The sequence below is a fragment of the Boleophthalmus pectinirostris genome, unplaced genomic scaffold (genome assembly GCF_026225935.1).
Source record: "Boleophthalmus pectinirostris isolate CB_2022bp ecotype Guang Dong unplaced genomic scaffold, ASM2622593v1 HiC_scaffold_2, whole genome shotgun sequence".
In the NCBI taxonomy this organism is placed as follows: domain Eukaryota; kingdom Metazoa; phylum Chordata; class Actinopteri; order Gobiiformes; family Gobiidae; genus Boleophthalmus; species Boleophthalmus pectinirostris.
Window position 1 is genome coordinate 15,956,623 of NW_026571152.1, and position 19,162 is coordinate 15,975,784.

At 41.1% G+C, this 19,162-nt stretch overlaps 1 protein-coding gene across 1 annotated transcript in view; it reads left to right on the plus strand.

Moving 5' to 3' along the window:
- The window catches only part of pclob (piccolo presynaptic cytomatrix protein b), a 108,135-nt gene that overhangs the window by 46,717 nt on the left and 42,256 nt on the right, over positions 1-19,162 (plus strand). The window contains 9 exon segments of the mRNA XM_055155849.1: positions 55-6,127; positions 7,017-8,554; positions 8,658-8,923; positions 9,633-9,741; positions 9,743-10,453; positions 10,639-11,271; positions 11,273-11,672; positions 16,209-16,235; positions 18,806-18,891. Of these exon segments, the coding sequence (XP_055011824.1) occupies positions 55-6,127; positions 7,017-8,554; positions 8,658-8,923; positions 9,633-9,741; positions 9,743-10,453; positions 10,639-11,271; positions 11,273-11,672; positions 16,209-16,235; positions 18,806-18,891 (9,843 nt within the window).

Sequence of the window (19,162 nt, forward strand, 5' to 3'; positions counted from 1 at the left end):
AAGTAGATGTGAATGTTTTATCTCAAATGTTTCTTATGTCTTGTGTATTTACAGGTAGTGAAAGAAGTTGAAAAGGAGCCAGCTAAAGAGATTGAAAAGCCCTCTTTGCCAACGCAACAGGTTAAAGTGGAAATATCTCAGCCTAAAGGCGATGATGAATATGAACCCCAAGTTTTACCAATAAGTGAAGAAATAAAGAGTGCACAGGTGGTCGGTGATGCAAATGAGAATACCATTAAACAAGTTGAACCAGTGACTGCAAAGGAAGAAGTCAAAACTGAGAGGAGGCGTTTAAGTTTCCAAGCAATGGAGGAGAGCAGTGAAAGTGAGCTCACACCTTCACCAAAGGTCCAGAGGAGAAGGCTCAGAGTCACCCACCTTTCATCGAGCAGTGAGGATTTGAAAACTGAGAGCGCAGATTCATCCGGGGAAGACGAGGAATTCATACGTGAACAGATTATGGGTATGCGTGACGAAGAACACATGTCACTTTCAGAAGACGAAAAAGATAAAGAGGCAGAAGATATAGTCAGTGAGGTTGTGGTTGACAATGCCGCACCCATAACCAAACCTTCTCAACCCACAAGTAGTGAAGAAACTGCAGTTAAGCCATTGCCTCAAACTACAACAAAACCTACTCAGGAAGTTACCGAAACTGTGTTCAAGAAAGCAACACCAGCAATGAGGCAAAGACAGAGCACTGATGAAGAAGTGGAGAGTATCACAGAGTCATTGTCCAAGGGCTCATCCAGCGTTCAGGCATCCAGCTTTACTCCAGGATCCTCACCTACATCAGCTTCTTCCATAGAGGAGGACAGCGATAGTAGTCCAAGTCACAGAAAAATCTCTGACAAACCTCATAAGAAGGGTAAACATCGACAGCCGACACAGCCTCTTCCAACTATTGAAGATTCGTCTGAAGAAGAAAGGACAAGGGAGGAGGAGAGATCATGGAAAGATAAAGATGAAGGTGCATCGTCTTCCGAAGAGTTACGGCAAGTTACTGTATTAAGTGATAAATCAGGATCCGACCACTCGGCCAGTGTGGAGTCAGTGGACAGGCAAGCTGTCCAAAGAGGCCGCAAACCTTCGCCAACAGTTATACCGTTCACACCAGAGCCTTCCCCACAAATAATAACAAAAACTTTGAAGAGCGCTGACGAAGCTTATGAAGAAATCCTCCAGAAAGCAAAAGCTATTCCGGGAGAGAGTCCACCTGATATTGAACCGATGTACGGAGGAATGCCAATAGAAGACTACCTCTATGAGTCACTAGTTGAAGAGCCTGAAAGGATATCTGGAAGTGACGAGCTCAAAATTGACATTGTCTCCGAACCAGAAAAGAAACTTAGATCTCCAGAAGAGGTTTATGAAGAGATGATGCAGAAAAAGCGAGAACTTATGATGATCGAACAGGAGCTTCATGAAGCCCAGACCTTGCTAGAAGCTTCAGCTGCTGCGGAGGCAGAGAGTTGTGTGGTCTCTATGCCGGCTGAAGAGCCATCTTCTCCTCCTCTAGGTGAGGGTGAAGAATCCCAAACTGACATGCAAGTTAAGAGGAAGAAAAGGCCAGCTCCACCACGGCCCACTGAGCCTCCAAAGCGTACTGAAGGGGCTGTTTACCCCTGTGGTCCTACTGGTATAAGTTTTGTAAGGCCAATGACTCCACAAGACCCTTCACTTTGCAAGGCACTATTTCCTATACCAGATCTAAAAATTACCCAATGTTCTTCTGGGGAGGAAGAGGAGGATAGTCTTGCTGATGAGTATGGCGTTGGTATGTCTTCAGACATTACACCTAGTGATGATTCTGACGCTAAAGAACCTAGCCCACCTTTGTCTGACATTGCAGAAATAGAGCCTATCAGTGTAGTCTGTGAAATACCAGAAGCAAAACCAATTCCAGCTCCAATATCAGCTCCAGAGCTAACCTCTACACCTTCTCCTTTATCACCTGTTTCACCACCAACTTCGCCTGCCTCCCCAGAGTCAAGTTTGGCAACATCAACCTCTTCATATCAAGCTCAAACTCCTCCTTCATTAGATTCAACACCACTGTCCACACCTACTCCTCCGACATCAGTTGTAACCCAGTCCCCACCAGGGGCGGTTTCTATAATACCCCTGAACATAGCTACTGACCAAGCTTCATCCACTGTTGTAGTTACAATACCTGATGTGGTGTCTGAACCTTCCAAACCTTCATTTTCTGACTTTCAGAAAGACCAAGTTAAAGACAGAACTTCAGGTGTGGTAGAAACATTAACTGCTGAACAGACCTCAGCTCAAATGCCAGACTTGGTTTCATCTCCGTCCCAGATGCCAGTTGAAACTGTTACGCAGGTCACAGCAGCAACTGTAGAACCTACTGTAGTGTCAGTTCAATCCACAACCGGGGCAGTTACATCAGTTGTGGGACCAGCAGCTACTCGCCAAGCTGATTTGCGTTCTGGAACTCCTGTTATAGTGCAGATGCCAGACTTGGTGTCAACAGCATCTCCTGCAGTTTCAGCTATTGTCACAATCCCATCACAAGCCCAGACAGCCGTTGTTCCCTCTGGCTTTGTCCAACCAGCTGTCCCATCTGCAAGTCAAACGATCCAAGCACCCATTACCTCAACAACAATAGTTAAACGAAAGGTCCCGCCTCCTCCACCTCCCCGATCAACTTCAGTATCTTTGCCTGATGACAGATTTCAACAGACAGTCTCTCCAGCTATCACTACAGTCACTGCTGTTACATCAAAGCCTACACAGCCAATGCAGTCAGTAGTTGTAGACATACAGCCGAGAGTAGATGCTGGTGCTGATACAACTCAGTTAGTTACCCCAACTAGACAAGGGCATGTCATGATCATTGTGCCTACTAAAGAAAAAGTATCTCTTGAAAACCAAACACAAGACAGCATCGCAGTTACCTCTGTACCTTCTACCCGTGACACAGTTACACAAGCTGCTATTTCCTCAAAGGTGTCGGCTCCACCAGTTCCTCCTAAACCTGTGTTAGCAACAAGAGCTCCTTCTGAGGTAGCTGACACAGTAGAAATAACTGTTGCCTATAGTCCTCCACCGGCTTCATCAACATTACCTAAGCCTCCTGTTTCTCCCAAGCCTCATATGCCCAGTGTCAGTGTATCTACAACAACCACCACACCTGTGTCCCAGGCCCCTGTAACAACCAGTAGTCCCAGTCATATGTCCAAGCCTCCTCCTCCTATCCCACCAAAACCTGTTTCTATTCCAGCTGGATTGGTCTTTAGCCACAAACCAGGAGAAAGTGTCAAACCACCCTATGCTATTCCCAAAGCAGCGACACTTCCAAGAACAAAAGAACCACCAAATGCACTTTCTCTTAGCATTACACGGCCTGTGGAATCAAAAAGTGGAGCAACATCACCTAAATCACCAGTATCTCCAAGATATGCGAAATGTGTTGAAACCTATGTGGTCATAACCCTGCCCTCAGAACCTACTGAACCTGGTTCACCACCAGAGGGTATTACAGTTGTAGCACCTGTACGACGAGGGTCAACTCCTTCTACTAAAGTATCAGAAGTGCGTGCCACACCAGCGGAGCAGAAAACCCCTTCAACAAAGGCAGCACCAAGGAGGTCATCTGTGCCCACTGTGAGATATCCTTCGCCAACTCCACCTCCCACTGTGGTTATAGAACAAGCGCCCCCTAAAGTGGTTCTTAGTGAAATACAGCAGAAACAAGTCTCTGTTATATCTATGCAACCTGCACAATCTGTCATTGATGCTGCAGCAATGCCAAGTAAAGATACACCTATTCAAGTGCAGAGTGTAGCTGTTCCAATCAAGAAACCATATGTACAACTTGTAGAACAAAAGCCAATTACACAGCCCGTACCAGCACCAGAAGTAATTGTGTTGTCCTCTGAGCCAATTATTCCTATTCAGCCACAGACAGTACAAGTAACAGCAAGAGCACAGCCTGTCTGTTCAGAAAAACCTACAGAAACAGTTCCTCAGGTCCCACCGACAACTGTAGAAGTACAGCCAGTACAGCCTCCAGATGTTTATGTTAATATACAAACTACTGACATTACAACTGGTATTGCTCCACAGTTGCCACAGGTTGAAACTTTTATAGAAATTCAAAATGTTCCCCAGGAAGAACAGGCTGTAATAGAAACACCACTAACAGTCTATGAAACAGATACCACGATTGAGCAGCAGCAATATAAAGAACATATAATATCTGATCATCCAGAAGTCCAAATGCCTTCTGTTCAGCATCCACCTTCAGTCACTGAGGTAAAAGATCAAGCTGTTATTCTAATGCCACCACCTACGGCGGCAGAAGTTATGAATGTAGTACAAGCCACCATTCCTGAGACAACCCCACCATCAACCCTGATTGGGGTCCAGGAAGTGGTTGTGCAACCTATGGCAGCTCCAAATTCCTTTATTGGAGATAGTATTCCTGACATTGCCCCTCCTCTCATGCAGTCTCCAACACCACCACTTGAAATAATAGCATTGCCTTATGAGAGACTCACAGATGTCAAAACTGACGATGTCTGGAGCACTACAATACCATCAGCAGCACAGCCTCAAACTGTGATCCCTGTTGAAGTTTTTACAACAGATGAAACAACTAGTAGAAGGACTTCAATAACATCTATTCCACAGCCAATATTTGTCACAAGTCAGACAGTCCCCTATCCTACAGAGTATGAAGTACCTGCGCAAATAATTAAAACAGAGGAATATGCTGCCACCAGGAGGGCGTCCATAACTCTACAACAACAAACACAAAGAGATGAAGTGATGTACATGCCAACAGAGAGCAATATTTCAATCACAATGCCTGAAAGATCTGAACCAAAACCAGTTTTTATTTCAGAATATGATCACACACAAATAGAAGATGACATGTATGGAAGGAGATCTTCAGTACCGACACAAGATATCCCACAGGCTGTTTCCGCTTCTCCAGTCACAATAACAAAAATCCAACAGGAATCTATCGAAAGTCAGGAGATCCGAGGACAAGAAAAGGTTGTCTCCAGTTTGAGCCATGTGTATTCTTCACAGATTTCTACCTCAGGCCACCCTCCTGAAAGCATGCCAAGCCTCGTCACTCAGGTTGTCACAACTGAAGTGCAAAGAACAACTGTCTCTGTAGTTCATGAAAGAATCCCGCAGGTTCCCCCTTCAAATGTGGCAATTACAATTCAGCCTGAAATTAGAGCCACACCTACTTCTCCAAAACAGAATGGAAGGGTGTATCCAGTTGATGTGATTGATTTGCGCACTATACGAGATGGGGTAAAGATGACTGAACAGGGAATGGACTTGACTCCACCAGAATCTGGTCGACAGTCATTTTCAAGTGACTCCAGTTTGCGGCAAATCACTGCAGTTCAGCCTGAGATAGTGAACCTCAGTGCAGAAATCACCCCCTCAACAACTTTAGCTGTTGTGACAGATAGCATCACAATAGTCACTTGCACTGCCACCATTGCCTCGTATACCCCAGCAGAAAAACCTCTTGATTTGCAGGGTTCTGTCACATCAACCCCTCTTCCTCTAACTACTTACAAACCATTTGAACCATTAGCGCAGATTGTGTATAAACCTGTGAACACAGCACCTCCAACCAGTATGGTAACATCCACCGTTCAAGACTTACCGATGAACCTTTCTTATGGAGCTATAGTCTCTTCTGAAGCAAAATCTCCCTCAGCACCAGTAATTTCCATAGAGACAAACGGCGCCATAGATTTGTCAAACTACAAACCAATGCGAGCTATAGTGGCTTTGTCTAGTACAAGTCCTGGAGTAACTACCACCGTGATTGAAGATGATGATACTCCGATTGACCTGACAGCTGGAAGGAGGAGCGTGTGCTGCGATGTAATATATAAGCTCCCGTTTGCGGGTAGTTGCGGCGCTCAACCTGCAGTCACTACCCAGCCGGACAGCCAATACCAGCAGGATAGTACAGGGTTGTACAGTATCAAAGGCATGAATGGGATGAAGGTGTCACTGTCAGAAACCAATGTTCCAGAGGTGGCATTGGTTCCATATGATCCAACCAAAGACTATCTCAATGGTTCAGCGGATGGAGCCATAGACCTCACTGCTGCTAAACTTGCTGGTAAGTTCATGAGTCTGTAATTCTGGAATGCCGTGTATTTTGCATGATGTTTGAGTGGTAGTAGTTGTAGTAACAGCAGTCAGGCTGTAATGGAATACCGAAATTATTTTTTGACATATAGACATGCCAATTGCTGACTAAAAGGAGGGTGTGGCATTAGCAGATATCAATATAATCTCTATGATCAGGCCATATATTTGACCCACGGACAAGACAAGAAAAGTACTAGTAAATTACATTTTTTGTTTGTAAAGAGGTACAATTTATTTCCAATTTATTTTTTTTTTTTTCATTTATGAAAGTTGTTAGACTAAGACACGATCGGCCAAGTGATTGACTGAGCGATCTATAGCTAGGGCTGGCGATATTGCAATAAAACATTCATGGTGAAGAGAGTAAGAGAACTATCAGAAACAGCAAATAGCTTTAGTGACCCCTAAAATACTGTATAAGAAAATATTAATTGTGATCAGATGGAAATCTTGATCTGGCTCTAAGAAAATCATGATATGATTTTTTTGGTATATCGCACTTCCATATCTACAGCCATAATAGTAGTAATAGTATATAATAATGTAGTAATTTAATGTAGTAAAAGTAATTTCATATTCTAATTCAGGTTTTCCTAGTTGATATATTGTTTTTTTGTCTTTGTGCTATTTTATGTGATTTTATTTTGCATGCCTTTTAATATTCTGCTTGCTTGTTTTTGTTTTGTTTTTTCTTTACACAGATGCATGCCTCTGCCTGCGTGTTCTTCCTCTTCGTTTTGCTTCATGCTAGCCAGAATGACCAGAAATGCATGTTCTCTACCAAATTTTGTTTTTTCTTCTTTTTTTCAAACCTTATTCACGTTCACAATCCTAATGTACCTTCCTTAATGTGGCAGGTAAACCCTTGGACTACACTAGCAAAGCTGCTGGAGGTTACCCTGCACTGGCTACTTCCCCTTATGGTCAAAGTCTTTCCGCTGGCTTCGGCGTAAATAGTGCTATAAGAACTTCTGATGGAATGGTATACACCTCAGTCGCAGCTCCTGTCCCTTCAACTTATGCTATCACCACTCAACCAGGGTCTATCTTTAGCACAACCCATAGTCCTATCGCTGCAAACCTAAATCAAGCTTTAGTCCCTTACCAGTTAATCCCAACTACCGATCCTGGTCAGATTATTCCTTACGACACTGGGCTACCTAAGGAACTTCTACCAACCGCTCTAGCTGACATCATTACAGGCTATCAAGAGATGTATTCAGACACCACTTTAGAAGCTATTGCTGCTTCTTTGGATGCCCTCGCTACCTCTCCAATATTCCCAGGCTTGGACAGCACCAAAATGGCCCAGTATCAGATGGAAAGAGAATTCCTTGAATTAGAAAAGCTAAAACAGATATGCCTTGCCGAAGAGCTGGAGTGGGAGAGGCAGGAGATTCAGCGTTACCGAGAACAAGAGCAACTGATGGTCCAGAGAGAACTGGAAGAACTGCAGGCTTTGAAACAGCAACTACTTCTGCAGCAAGAGGAGGAACATCACGCTCATATGGTGGCCCAGCAGGAGACATACGCCCAGCAGAAAGAGCAACTACAGCAGATTCAACAGCTCCAACTGCAGCTTCAGAGGCAACTAGACGAGCATTACGGCACCAACACGGCTCATCTCCTTGAAGCCAAATATGCAGGTGTAGGGGACAGCGGTCAATACTGGCCTGTGAAAGACGAATCCTCAACTCCAGCCATAGGGGTACAGTTAGAGGGTAGTCAGGATCAGTTACACATCAAAAAGCTTCAGGCTGACCAGGATACAGGAAAAAAGATTATCGATAGCGGAGTGCACTCAGATGATGAGGATTCAGAAAAGCAAGCAACAAGCAGTTTAGGAAGGAGAAAGAAGACGAAGCGAACCTCTGATAGTTCGCCTCCGACGGACGACGAAGATGACTGGGATACTCCAACCAAATCCCGCCGGCGTTCACGAAAGCATAGCAGCGAAGGCAAACATGGTTCCAAAGTGTCAAGTATAGCAATACAGACGGTAGCTGAGATTTCCGTACAAACAGATCATTCCGGCTCAATAAAACGGCCAGTTTTGGATACTAAAGTTGAAATAATTAAACATATCTCAGCACCAGAGAATTCCCAGAGAGGTGGGAGTCTGAGCTGTCAAACTGAGAGGCACCAACCAATCGAGGTGGGATACAGCACTCACCTAACAGCAGATGGGCAATGCAAGTCCAAAGTTTTCTATGGCTCTGTCTCACCTGTGTCACCTGAGAAGTCCCTAGGAGGGCAAAGGATGCTGATGGCAGATCCCAATCGGTTTTCCTCTGGTCCACGGTCACTGAAACCTGGTCAGAAGTCTCTATCTGATCCCAAATCCCTTAGTCCTACAACTGACGATAGGATGGGCTACTATGGAGATGGCTATTCCGTGAGTAAAAAGCAAAATTGAATAAACAATGGTGGCTATTTGTATGATCTTTTAACGCATTCTGTTAAATTGATTTTTTTATTTTATTTTTTTTTCAATCTAGGGCCGAGGTTCTCCATCCAGTACAGGGAAGAAGGTCAAGAGAACCCTGCCAGACCCACCACCAGAAGAGGAGTCGGTGTCTGGGCGGTCTGGCTACAGCACAAACTCTGCCAGGAGAAGACTGGCAAGAAGTACGACCATGGCCCGAGCGAAGATCTTACAAGATATTGACAAGGAACTCGACCTGGTAGAGAGAGAATCCTCCAAACTGCGCAAGAAACAGGCTGAGCTCGATGAAGAAGAAAAAGAGATTGATGCTAAGTTACGGTAAGAGACTGAAAAGTTGTTGAAACATATTTTTAATATCTGTAAATTTAGTTGTACTTTTTATTTTTTATTAAGTTTGGACCATACAGACTGTAAAGCACATGCCAAACATTTCAGATTTTATCAATATTACACTTTATCCATAAATAGTATCTATAGAGGAGCGTTCAGTCACCATTTTAAAACCCTTTTACTGGTAAAAAAAAAAAAAAATCTGAAAAGTACTATTATAAATTTGTTAGCTCCACCCCTAAAATTCTGAATATTAATCTTGATTTGGGTTTAAAGTTATGTTTGAGTTGAGGTTAAGGTTTATTTACTGTTTTAAAACTTGATTTGAGACTGAAATAAAGTGAAAAAAGAAACAAAAATTAAGTACTTTTTTTTCCCCTGAAACTACAATAAGCAGCAGTAAATAAACCATTCTCAAAATAATAAAAGTAATATTATTTCATTCTTCTGTGCATTGAAAAATGTATGTTTACGTGTGTGTCACCGTTTCATGTGTCATTCATTTCATTTGCATGGCTCCCCTTCCCCATTAATAGCTTTAGAGGTAAAAGACGACCGTGACATCATTCAATGGGTCCCTCCCTCACTTACACATTGTCAAAAGGTACTAAGTGTGTAAAAGTTGGATTTATTGAGGTTTGCAGTGCTCCGTTTTAATCTTTTAACCATTTAATAACAATTGAACTCATATTTTTAGGTACCTGGAAATGGGTATCAACCGACGCAAGGAGGCATTGCTGAAAGAGCGTGAGAAGAGAGAAAGGGCCTATCTCCAAGGGGTGGCAGAGGAGCGGGATTATATGTCAGGACAGTGAAGTCAGCAACATCAGAGAGGAGAGGGGAGAGGGTCTGGAACGCCCACGGACCGCTCCCCAATCTGAATTTGACCAGTTTATCCCCCCGCAGACAGAGGCTGACTCCCAGTACAACACCCTAACCAGCCCATACTCCCACTACGCTCAGTATGTGCCCCAAACTCAGACCACCAGTCACTACACTCAGCAAGGGCTCTACCAGCAGCAGTCTCTATACCACCAACAGGTTTCTCCTTATCAGAATGTCCCCACTCTGTCACTGTCCCAGGCTCAGCCCAGCAGTTACCAACACGCTCTGCTCCTGCAACAAGGGAAGCAGAGGCAGACCACCTTGTCCGACCTAGAGCCTAAAATGGCCACCAACTATGAGGTCATTCGCAATCAGCCCCTGCTCATTGTGCCCACCTCCTCAGAGAGTGGGTATGGAGTGGCGCCCCTAGGAAGTAAGTTTGCCAGTCTGGACTTAAGACTTGGACTGGAGGAGAGGAGCATGGCGTCCAGTCCCATGTCGAGCATCTCTGCCGATTCCTTTTATGCAGACATAGATCATCACAACGCCAGGAACTATGTGCTCATAGAGGACATAGGGGAGCTGACCAAAGCCTCCAGTGGCATGGGGAGCTCCGGCTTCAGTCTGCCCGATAAGGAGCTATCCAAGGCGGACAGACTGCTCCGAGCAGCAGAAGTCAGACGCACCGCAGAGGTAAAGAGAATGCTTTTTAATGATTGTTGTAGTTGTTACTATTTTCAGAATAGGTACCTAGGCACCAATTTGATGCTAGAATGTATTAATTTCAACAGCTGTCTGATCTGTTATAAATGAGTGTGTGCATAACATCTGTTTTTCTTTCTCTGTCTCTCTCTCTCTCTCTCTCTCTCTCTCTCGAGATGGCTGATTTTTTAGGATCATCGCGACTTCAAGGTTACAGTAAAGGGGAAGATGACACCATGGAAGAGCCCTATGAGCTGAAGCTACTGAAGCAGCAAATAAAGCAGGAGTTTAGGAGAGGGACAGAAGGATTGGAGCATCTCACAGGCCTGGGCCTGCCACAGTATCTCCATAGCGACCCCACTTTTCGTCACTTCCCAAAAGGTGAGAAATACAGCATTGGCAGACTCACACTTGAAAAACAGGCTGCAAAGCAGCTCCCCGCAGCAGTACTATACCAAAAACAAATGAAAAACAAAAAGGCCCTTTTGGACCCAAAAGCCATCAGTAAATGTTCCCCAATCCAAGAGAGTAGGGATCTGGAGCCGGACTATGCCAGTTACATGGGATCAGGGGCGTCCTCTGTGACTAACCTGGCAGCTCGGGCCAGGCTGCTCCAGGATGAAATCACCTTTGGTCTGAGGAAGAACTTGGCGGAGCAGCAGAAGTATTTGGGATCGTCTCTGGGGGCAAACTTGGCTGGCTCCCTGAACCTTGGCCAGAGTCTGGGACTGGGCACAGCTCTGGATGGCACATACCCCAGTGGCTCACGCTCCCGGCCCTCTTCACGGCCCTCTTCCCGTCCCTCTTCAGGTGTATGGTTTGGACCTGTCAATCAAACGAGATCTGTCCAGCTCCTCCCTCAGACTCAAACCAGAGGGGGATGTCCTGGACGCAGCCTTTGCCCCGGGGGTGGCCAGAACCAAACCCACTAGTTTACCCATCAGCCAGAGCCGGGGCCGCATCCCCATAGTGGCTCAGAACTCAGAGGAGGAAAGCCCCCTTAGCCCGGTGGGGCAGCCCATGGGCATGGCCCGGGCCTCTGCGGGGCCCCTGCCTCCCATCTCCGCCGACTCCAGGGACCAGTTTGGGTCGAGCCACTCTCTCCCCGAGGTGCAGCAGCACATGAGAGAGGAATCCCGCACTCGTGGCTATGACCGGGACATGGCGTTCATCATGGATGACTTACAGGGCGCTATGTCGGACAGTGAAGGTAAATGGAGGCTGCTCCAGCTGCAGCTGGGCTGTGTGGACGTGCCTGTCATGCATGCCATCGCTCACTGGTCTTCTGATGGATGGTGTTAACTATTCTCTCTCTTCTTGTTTGCTCTTTGTCTTTGGTGATAAATGTCTTTTAGATGTCTGCATGCTTTTTCTTTCTTATACTTTTGATTACAATACATAATACTCCTCATTTTGAGTTTATGTATGCTAGTACTAACCATATTTATTCTGTGATGTGATACTTGTCGCATGTTTATCTAATTGTCTTTGTTAAACTTGTTTTATCTATCAATAATTTCTCTGCAAAGCAGTTAAAGTACAAAAGAATCACTATATATTGTATATAATGTCATCTGTATATATATATATATATTTTTACAAGAGATTGGTTTTACAATGGACAGTTCACAATAGTGTAAAATACTAGAGTTTGAGAGAGATCTAAAAGACAAGTGCCTTACTATAAAGCCGTAAATAATGCTTTCAAAAGCAAGATGTCTTAAACATATTTAATCTTTCCCTGAACTTACTACCCTATTTGCAGACAAAACTAATGTGTGTCTAAAAAATAGGTGATAAGAAAATATGTTCTCTGTAAACGTGTCCCTTGGCCCTTCTGTCAGACAGGAGATCACTTCCTAATGCACCGCTGCTGTGTCACGCTTTCACTCTGTGCTTCCTGTTTAGTTGTGCATAACCAAAAAGCACTACTACTGAACTATAGATTTAAAGGTCCTATATTATGCTAATCTGTAATTTCCACTTGCTTTGTAATGTTCATTTAAGAGAAAATATATACCTGTACTTTGTTTGATTTAAATTCTTCATATATTTAAAGCTTAAGGCCTTACTTATTATTAGCTAGTAACTCATATTTTTTAGTCTTATTATAACTGACTTGGCTACTGTACTTGTGCCCTCTGTTGTAAGCAGTAGTCATTTTTAGGTACAGACATTAATCATAATATCTAGGTAAGTTAAGGTTACTGAAAGAACATTATATTTAATTTGAGTACATTTGACTTTACAATTATAATTATCTAATAATGCAATACGGTTTTGGTTTTCTATGTATAACAAGATGTACTTTCTTATTTTAATTATAAAATGTTCCAGTGGTAGATAATTTTACCTGTAAAGTGGTATTTACTCAAACCAAATCAAGTAATTTAATTCAGTAGTTTTAACTTTGCTAGCTTTGACTTTTTGCAGAGTAACAGAATTTTAAACCACCTGGATAATGCACAATATAGGACCTCTAATGCATTGTAAAACTTATTTCCTCTTACTTGTTTATGTATCTACTATAATACATGTCTTTTACGTGTGTGTATTCAATGTTTTTGTTCTGTATTGTTTTTGCACCCTGCATGCTGTCCATTCCCATATTGAATAAAGTGTATCTTTTTTGCTTGCTCAATGTTGCTGTGGACGTCTCATTGTCACGTGAGATTTCCATGTTCCAAAGTGATTGACAACAAATACTGAAATGTTCGTTGTAGAATCTCCCATCTGCATCTCGAGCTGGATTGGCACTGTTCCACTAGGCTACAGCAGAACAAAACAAAACATAGTATTAATATAAAAAAGATATATGATTAGTTAGTTTTTAAAAAGATGCATTAGATACAAAGGGGATAATATTAGGTTTGTATTGTGTTAAAAGGAATCTATGAAATACAGTAGTTATTTTTTGATTTAAAGCCAGTGCACTTTTGGTTTGGAAAAGCAGACAATTTCAAATGTTGTTATTATTAATACACTGGTTTTAGATACACTACTAGTATCTAGGACACACGTTTTCCTTTAAAATACTTTTTTTTTTCTTGATACTCACGACTATATACATTCAGAAGTGGGTAGATAAGACAAAAAATGTACTCAAAAGAAAAGATAATGAGAAGAAAAAGACATACTGTGAAAGTTATGCGTAGTAAAAAGGAGCTTCTTTCTTATTCTTTTCTGATAGTTTGTCTTTATGTTTAATTCTTTCTAAATTTTATATGTTTATATCTTTAATTCAAATTCTTTAGCCATGCTTTGCTTTGTCCACAGCACCGCAAAGCCTTCGCCTTCTCTTAGTGAAATAGTTTTCACTTCACAGGCGTGCCATGTCAGGGTCAAGAAATGCTGAAAGTGCAAAGCAGTGATCAAAGCAAAGCTCAGCTACTTTTTAAAATCTAAAACAAATTTTAGATTATTTTGAGATGAAGTTTTGTTTACTACATTCCATGTGTGCTCATTCATAGTTTTGATGCCTTCAGGGAGAATCTCTAAAGTCAAAGAATCTTGGAAATAAAGAATAAACATAAATGAAAAAGTGTGTCAAAACTTTTCACTGGTAGTGTATACAGTATTCCCAACTTATCTGCTATACATAAATAATCAAATGAGATAAAATATACACACAAAAAACATTTCACACAGGTTTATTCAATCACATTACACTATAGATTACATAATTTTTAGTATGGTCAGTTGTCTGCTTTAGTCAAACAAGGAGTACACCGCCTACAAAATTCACATGATTTAATTTCAACTTTATTTATAATTTAGTACGTCATAGATTCCCATTTACAAAATACAAATAAAAAACTGATTTCACGTCATGCACTTTGGTTACGAAGGCAATAGTTTTCAATGCTTGGTAGAGTTAGCCTTGCTTCTTTCCATAGACACAAAGTTAGCCAAACCAAATGAACCCATATAAAATGTCCCTGTGATTCCAGCACTAGGTGAGCCCATGGTCCTTTTGCACAGAGACGATGGCAGAATCTTTCATGAGAGTATCAGACACGGTAGAGTATTCCATGTGGAGTATAAAGGTGCACTGTGTTACCTTTCGGATGGGGGTCCGTCATCTGCTCGTTTCTATGGATACGTCATTGCTCTGCCTGGAATGTTCCAGTATACAGGTGGTTTTACAGTTCAAAAATACGTAGAACAACAGGCATTATGACTGTGAGTGGGGTTGCCTCTCCACAGATCTGACCTGTAACTTGGCCTGGTTTGGTCTCCCTGATGACAGAAAGATTTAACACCATACTGTGAAACATTCCGAACAAAGCAATAACATCACCATGGAGGAAAGCATTTGACGGACCCTCCACCAGAAAAGTTACACAATGCACCTTTAAGTAAAAAAATTAAGTCAATAGAAATCACAATATTTATTTTAAGTTAAGTTAAGTAGTGATTTGCATTAAGTTCAGTATTAAAAGCATGTGTAATAGATGACAAGTGCTTTTAGTGCATGTGGTAGTGTACAGTAGTAGTCTATAGTCAGAGGTGGAAGGATTTTTTTACTCAAGTAATTGACATAAATAAAAAATAAATAAAAATAAGAGTGCAGTTTCAAAATTCAAGGTCTGAGAATCTGAATGGTTTAGGATAAATTCTCATAAATATATACAAAAAAGAAAAAAAAAGAAAAAATAAACTTGAATATTAAATTCATACGAAAAAAACAAAAAGCAAAATGTATCAAAAATCACCGTTTTGATTCTCTACCCTGAATTTGGACTTTACTTGAGTAATAAAAATAGTTTCTTATACTCAAGTTAAAGCTAAATGAAGCTAAAGTTAAAAGGTTGGTATAGATTTGGTATAGAAGGTCCAGTGACATATGAACAGAAGTAACTATTTTAAATACTTGAATTCTAGATATTAATATTGATTTGAGAAGATTTAAGATTTAAATTTACATTTCAGCTTGATATACAACATCCAGTCAGTTTACCACAATAATGAATTATTTTTTTAAAGTGCAGTGCAACATCTTAGATGTTAAAGGTCCTGTATTACGCAAAATTTATTCATGTGAGTTTAAAGCCATGTTAGAATATTGTTATCTCATCAAAAACATACCTGGAGTTGAGTTTTGTTTAATTCACACGTTTGAGTAACCTTTTATTATTAGTTTGCCTACATCTCCAAAGCTCAAAATGCTCTGTCCCACCTTGTGATATCATCAAGTGGTAGTTTTCTAAATAACAGCTCCCTTTTACCTTTAGTTCAGTAGAGACTGGAAATTCCAGGGCTGAAATTATCCAAATGAAGGTGTATGGAGTTTAAAATGCAGTGGAACACTTCCTGTATGACATGACATCACAAGGTGGAACAGAGTGTTTTCAGTTTGAGAGAAGTACTCAGCTTAGATATACAGAATTTGTGTTAAACATGTGTGAAAAAAACAAAACACAACTTTGGGTAAGTTTTTGATGAGAATATAACATAACATATATCAGAAAACAGCATAATACGGGCGCTTTAATAGTGACACTGTAACATTGTAAATACACTTAACACTCAGTATTTTTAAGGCACATTATTTCATTCTTTTTACATTGCACTGTTACTAATAGTAAAGTAACACAATATTTACTTGAGTCCCACCTCTGCTTAGCTGTAGTACGCTAGTAGTTTTAGCCTGGCTTTTGTAGTGGCTGTAGTCGTAGCATTAGCTCCAACTTTGAACCGAATGCTGAACCCGTTTCTGAAAACCGCATTGAATTTTGTATCCCAGCTGGAGGCCCAAACTGGAATATAGAAGGTGAGACAGCATCCCATGTAGTGCCATAGGACCATGACCACTCCTCCAGGAATGACCCATGCGTCAGTGGTGCACCAAACATGCCATCTCTCAGTAGCAGCAGTCCACTCATTTTAACGACTATCTTTTACCATTCAGTGGGTCATATGGCGCTGTAGGGGCCTGAGTTTTGCATCCTTCTGGAATGAGCAGAAACATCGCAGTGATCGACCCGAGGCATACCATTCTGAGTACTCATGTTCACAGCTGCAAACAGATATCGTGTGTATCTTGTGTCGTCATGCTAGACTAATGTTATACTATGAACACATGCTCCGCTTTCTAACATACTATATTACTGGGTTATATGCTGTGAAGAAGATACTGAAAAAATGGAGTAGATAAAGACACTCCCATCTTGAGTGAATGATTGTTGGTGGTCAGAGGGGTCATTAATAACAATAAAAATGCGTTAGTCTTATAAAGCTCAAAGTGGCTTTCATTTGGTGTATTATTCATTCACTCTGCACTCAAAGGTGGTATGCTATTGTAGCCAAAGCTGCTCGGGCCAATCTGCACCGTCAGCCCCTCCAACCACTACCAACAATCACTCACACAACACATTCATTCTGTGGGTGAAGTGTCTTGCCTAAGGACACAAAAACAAAACAATTGAAGGGTACTACAGAATAGTATTTACAACAAAGTAGGTATGGGTAAGTCACATCAGATTATCGATAATGGTCAGTATATGCTATTGATGGCATTAGTTAAAAATATTGTGTATATGGATGTGTGTGTGCATGGGGGAGTGCCTTGAAAGTAGATAGGAATTATTTTGTAGTAGTAGAAGAAGTACACAATGTTCTCCATAGGTATACTTTGTTGACTGACCATCTTGGGAAAAAATAAACTTACCGTATATGTAGGTTTAAAAGTGCACAGTACAACTTTTCTGGTGGGAGGTTGTCACCTGCTTGTCTCTATGGACATCTAAATACTTAAATTGGCATGTTCCACAGTATGGAGTTACACTAATCTATCTTGCATAATCAATTACAGGTGATTTTAGTATTAAAAAAAGCCTTGAAAAACACATATCCTCTCAACATGTCTGACTTGTAACTTGGCCTGGTGGCATCTACATGGAGTTAGATTAGTGTATTGCCATACTGTGGCACAGTAGGTGGGTAGAGGAGCCAACATAATAAAATAGTTTCTTCAAAATAATATTACTCAAATAAATATAAGGTAGTGGTCCAAGAAATTATTCAAGCAATAGTAAAACAGTATTTGGGAAAATTACTACTGAAGTAAGAGTAACTAACAAGAGTAACTGTTAGGACGTAACATCTGATTTATAACTTAGAAATGTAACAATGTAACTGGGACGAAACATTAAATAATGCACAAAATCTGGTGCAGTATTTTCAAAAGACAGACACAAAAAATGAGACAAACTAAATCAAATGAAGGAGCGGAATATATATATATATATATATATATTATATATATATATATATATATATATATATATATATATATATATATATATATATATATATATATATATATATATATATATATATATATATATATATATAATTCAAGAAGGAGTATGTTGCTAGAAAAATACTCTGAACTCTGTACAAAGTACAATTTCTTTAAAAACTCAAGTAAATGTAACTAAGATCTACCCACCTCTGCATCCAAGGCAAATAGATCTCCACAGAACATTTGTGGAGACAAGCAGGTACTGAATGTCCACCTGACAAGTTCTATATTGCACCTCTAAAGGTTCTATATTACACAAAACGTACTCCTATGAGCTTTAAGCCATTTTAGAGTGTTGTTACCACATCAGAAACATACCTGAAATTATGTATTGTTTCTCTCACACATATTTAAGTAATCCTGCATTTTTAGCCTCTCTTCATCTCTCAAAACTCAAAATGCTCTGTTCTACCTTGAGATGGATGTGAGAAAGCAGTAATTTTCAAGTTTACAGCTACCCTTCACTTTTAGTTTAGCAGAGGTTGGAAATTCCAGGGCTGAAATAATCCAAATGATTTTAGTGTATGGAGTTTAAAAACACAGTAGAGCACTTTGCATGGCATCACAAGGTAGAACTGAATGTTTTCCATTTGAGAGAAGAACTCAGCCTTAATATGCAGGATGTGTGTGTTAAATGTGTGATTGAAACAAAACACAACTCCATGTATGTTTCTGATGAGGAAACAACATTATAGCACAGATCAGAAAAAAATATTTGTGTATCTAACTCTCATGGGGCAAGTCCAATCCACAGCATTTTGTTTATTCAGTCAACTATGAAAAACAATGCTACAAAGTGTAAGTGTTTCAGAGCTCCAGGTTTGGGTGTGTCCAAATCAGCAACTCCACTCACCACAATGAAGTGCATGTACCAGAGCATGTGACTGAACAGGCTTTCAATGTCCATGTCCACTCACTGTCCACTATCTCCAGGAGGTAGAGAGGAGAGGGGGCTGCATGACTCCTCTCTGACCCAGAAGGTGAAAGATGTGGGTACTGTGAATACTACTGCGTCTAATATGTGTTTCTGTGTGTAGCTTACCATCTGAGGAGGGAGGACACGGACTGGTTTGATAAGCCCAGAGAGGGACATCCGCAGAGTGGGCACGTGGACAGGAGACAGGTGACATTTTGGGGTTCTCAAACATGAGCTTCTGGTTGTTCAAACTGACAAAATATAAAAAGAACAACAACAAAAAAGATGATGGAAGGTGACAAAGTAAAAGTAGTAAAGTGCATTGTGTAACTTTTCTAGTGGAGGGTCCATCAAATGCTTTTCCTCCATGAACATGTTATTACTTTTTCTGGAATGTTTCACAGTATGGTATTAAATCTTTCTAAAACCAAATCAAGTTATCAATCAAGTTCAAGATCTCTGGAGATGCACCCTCACT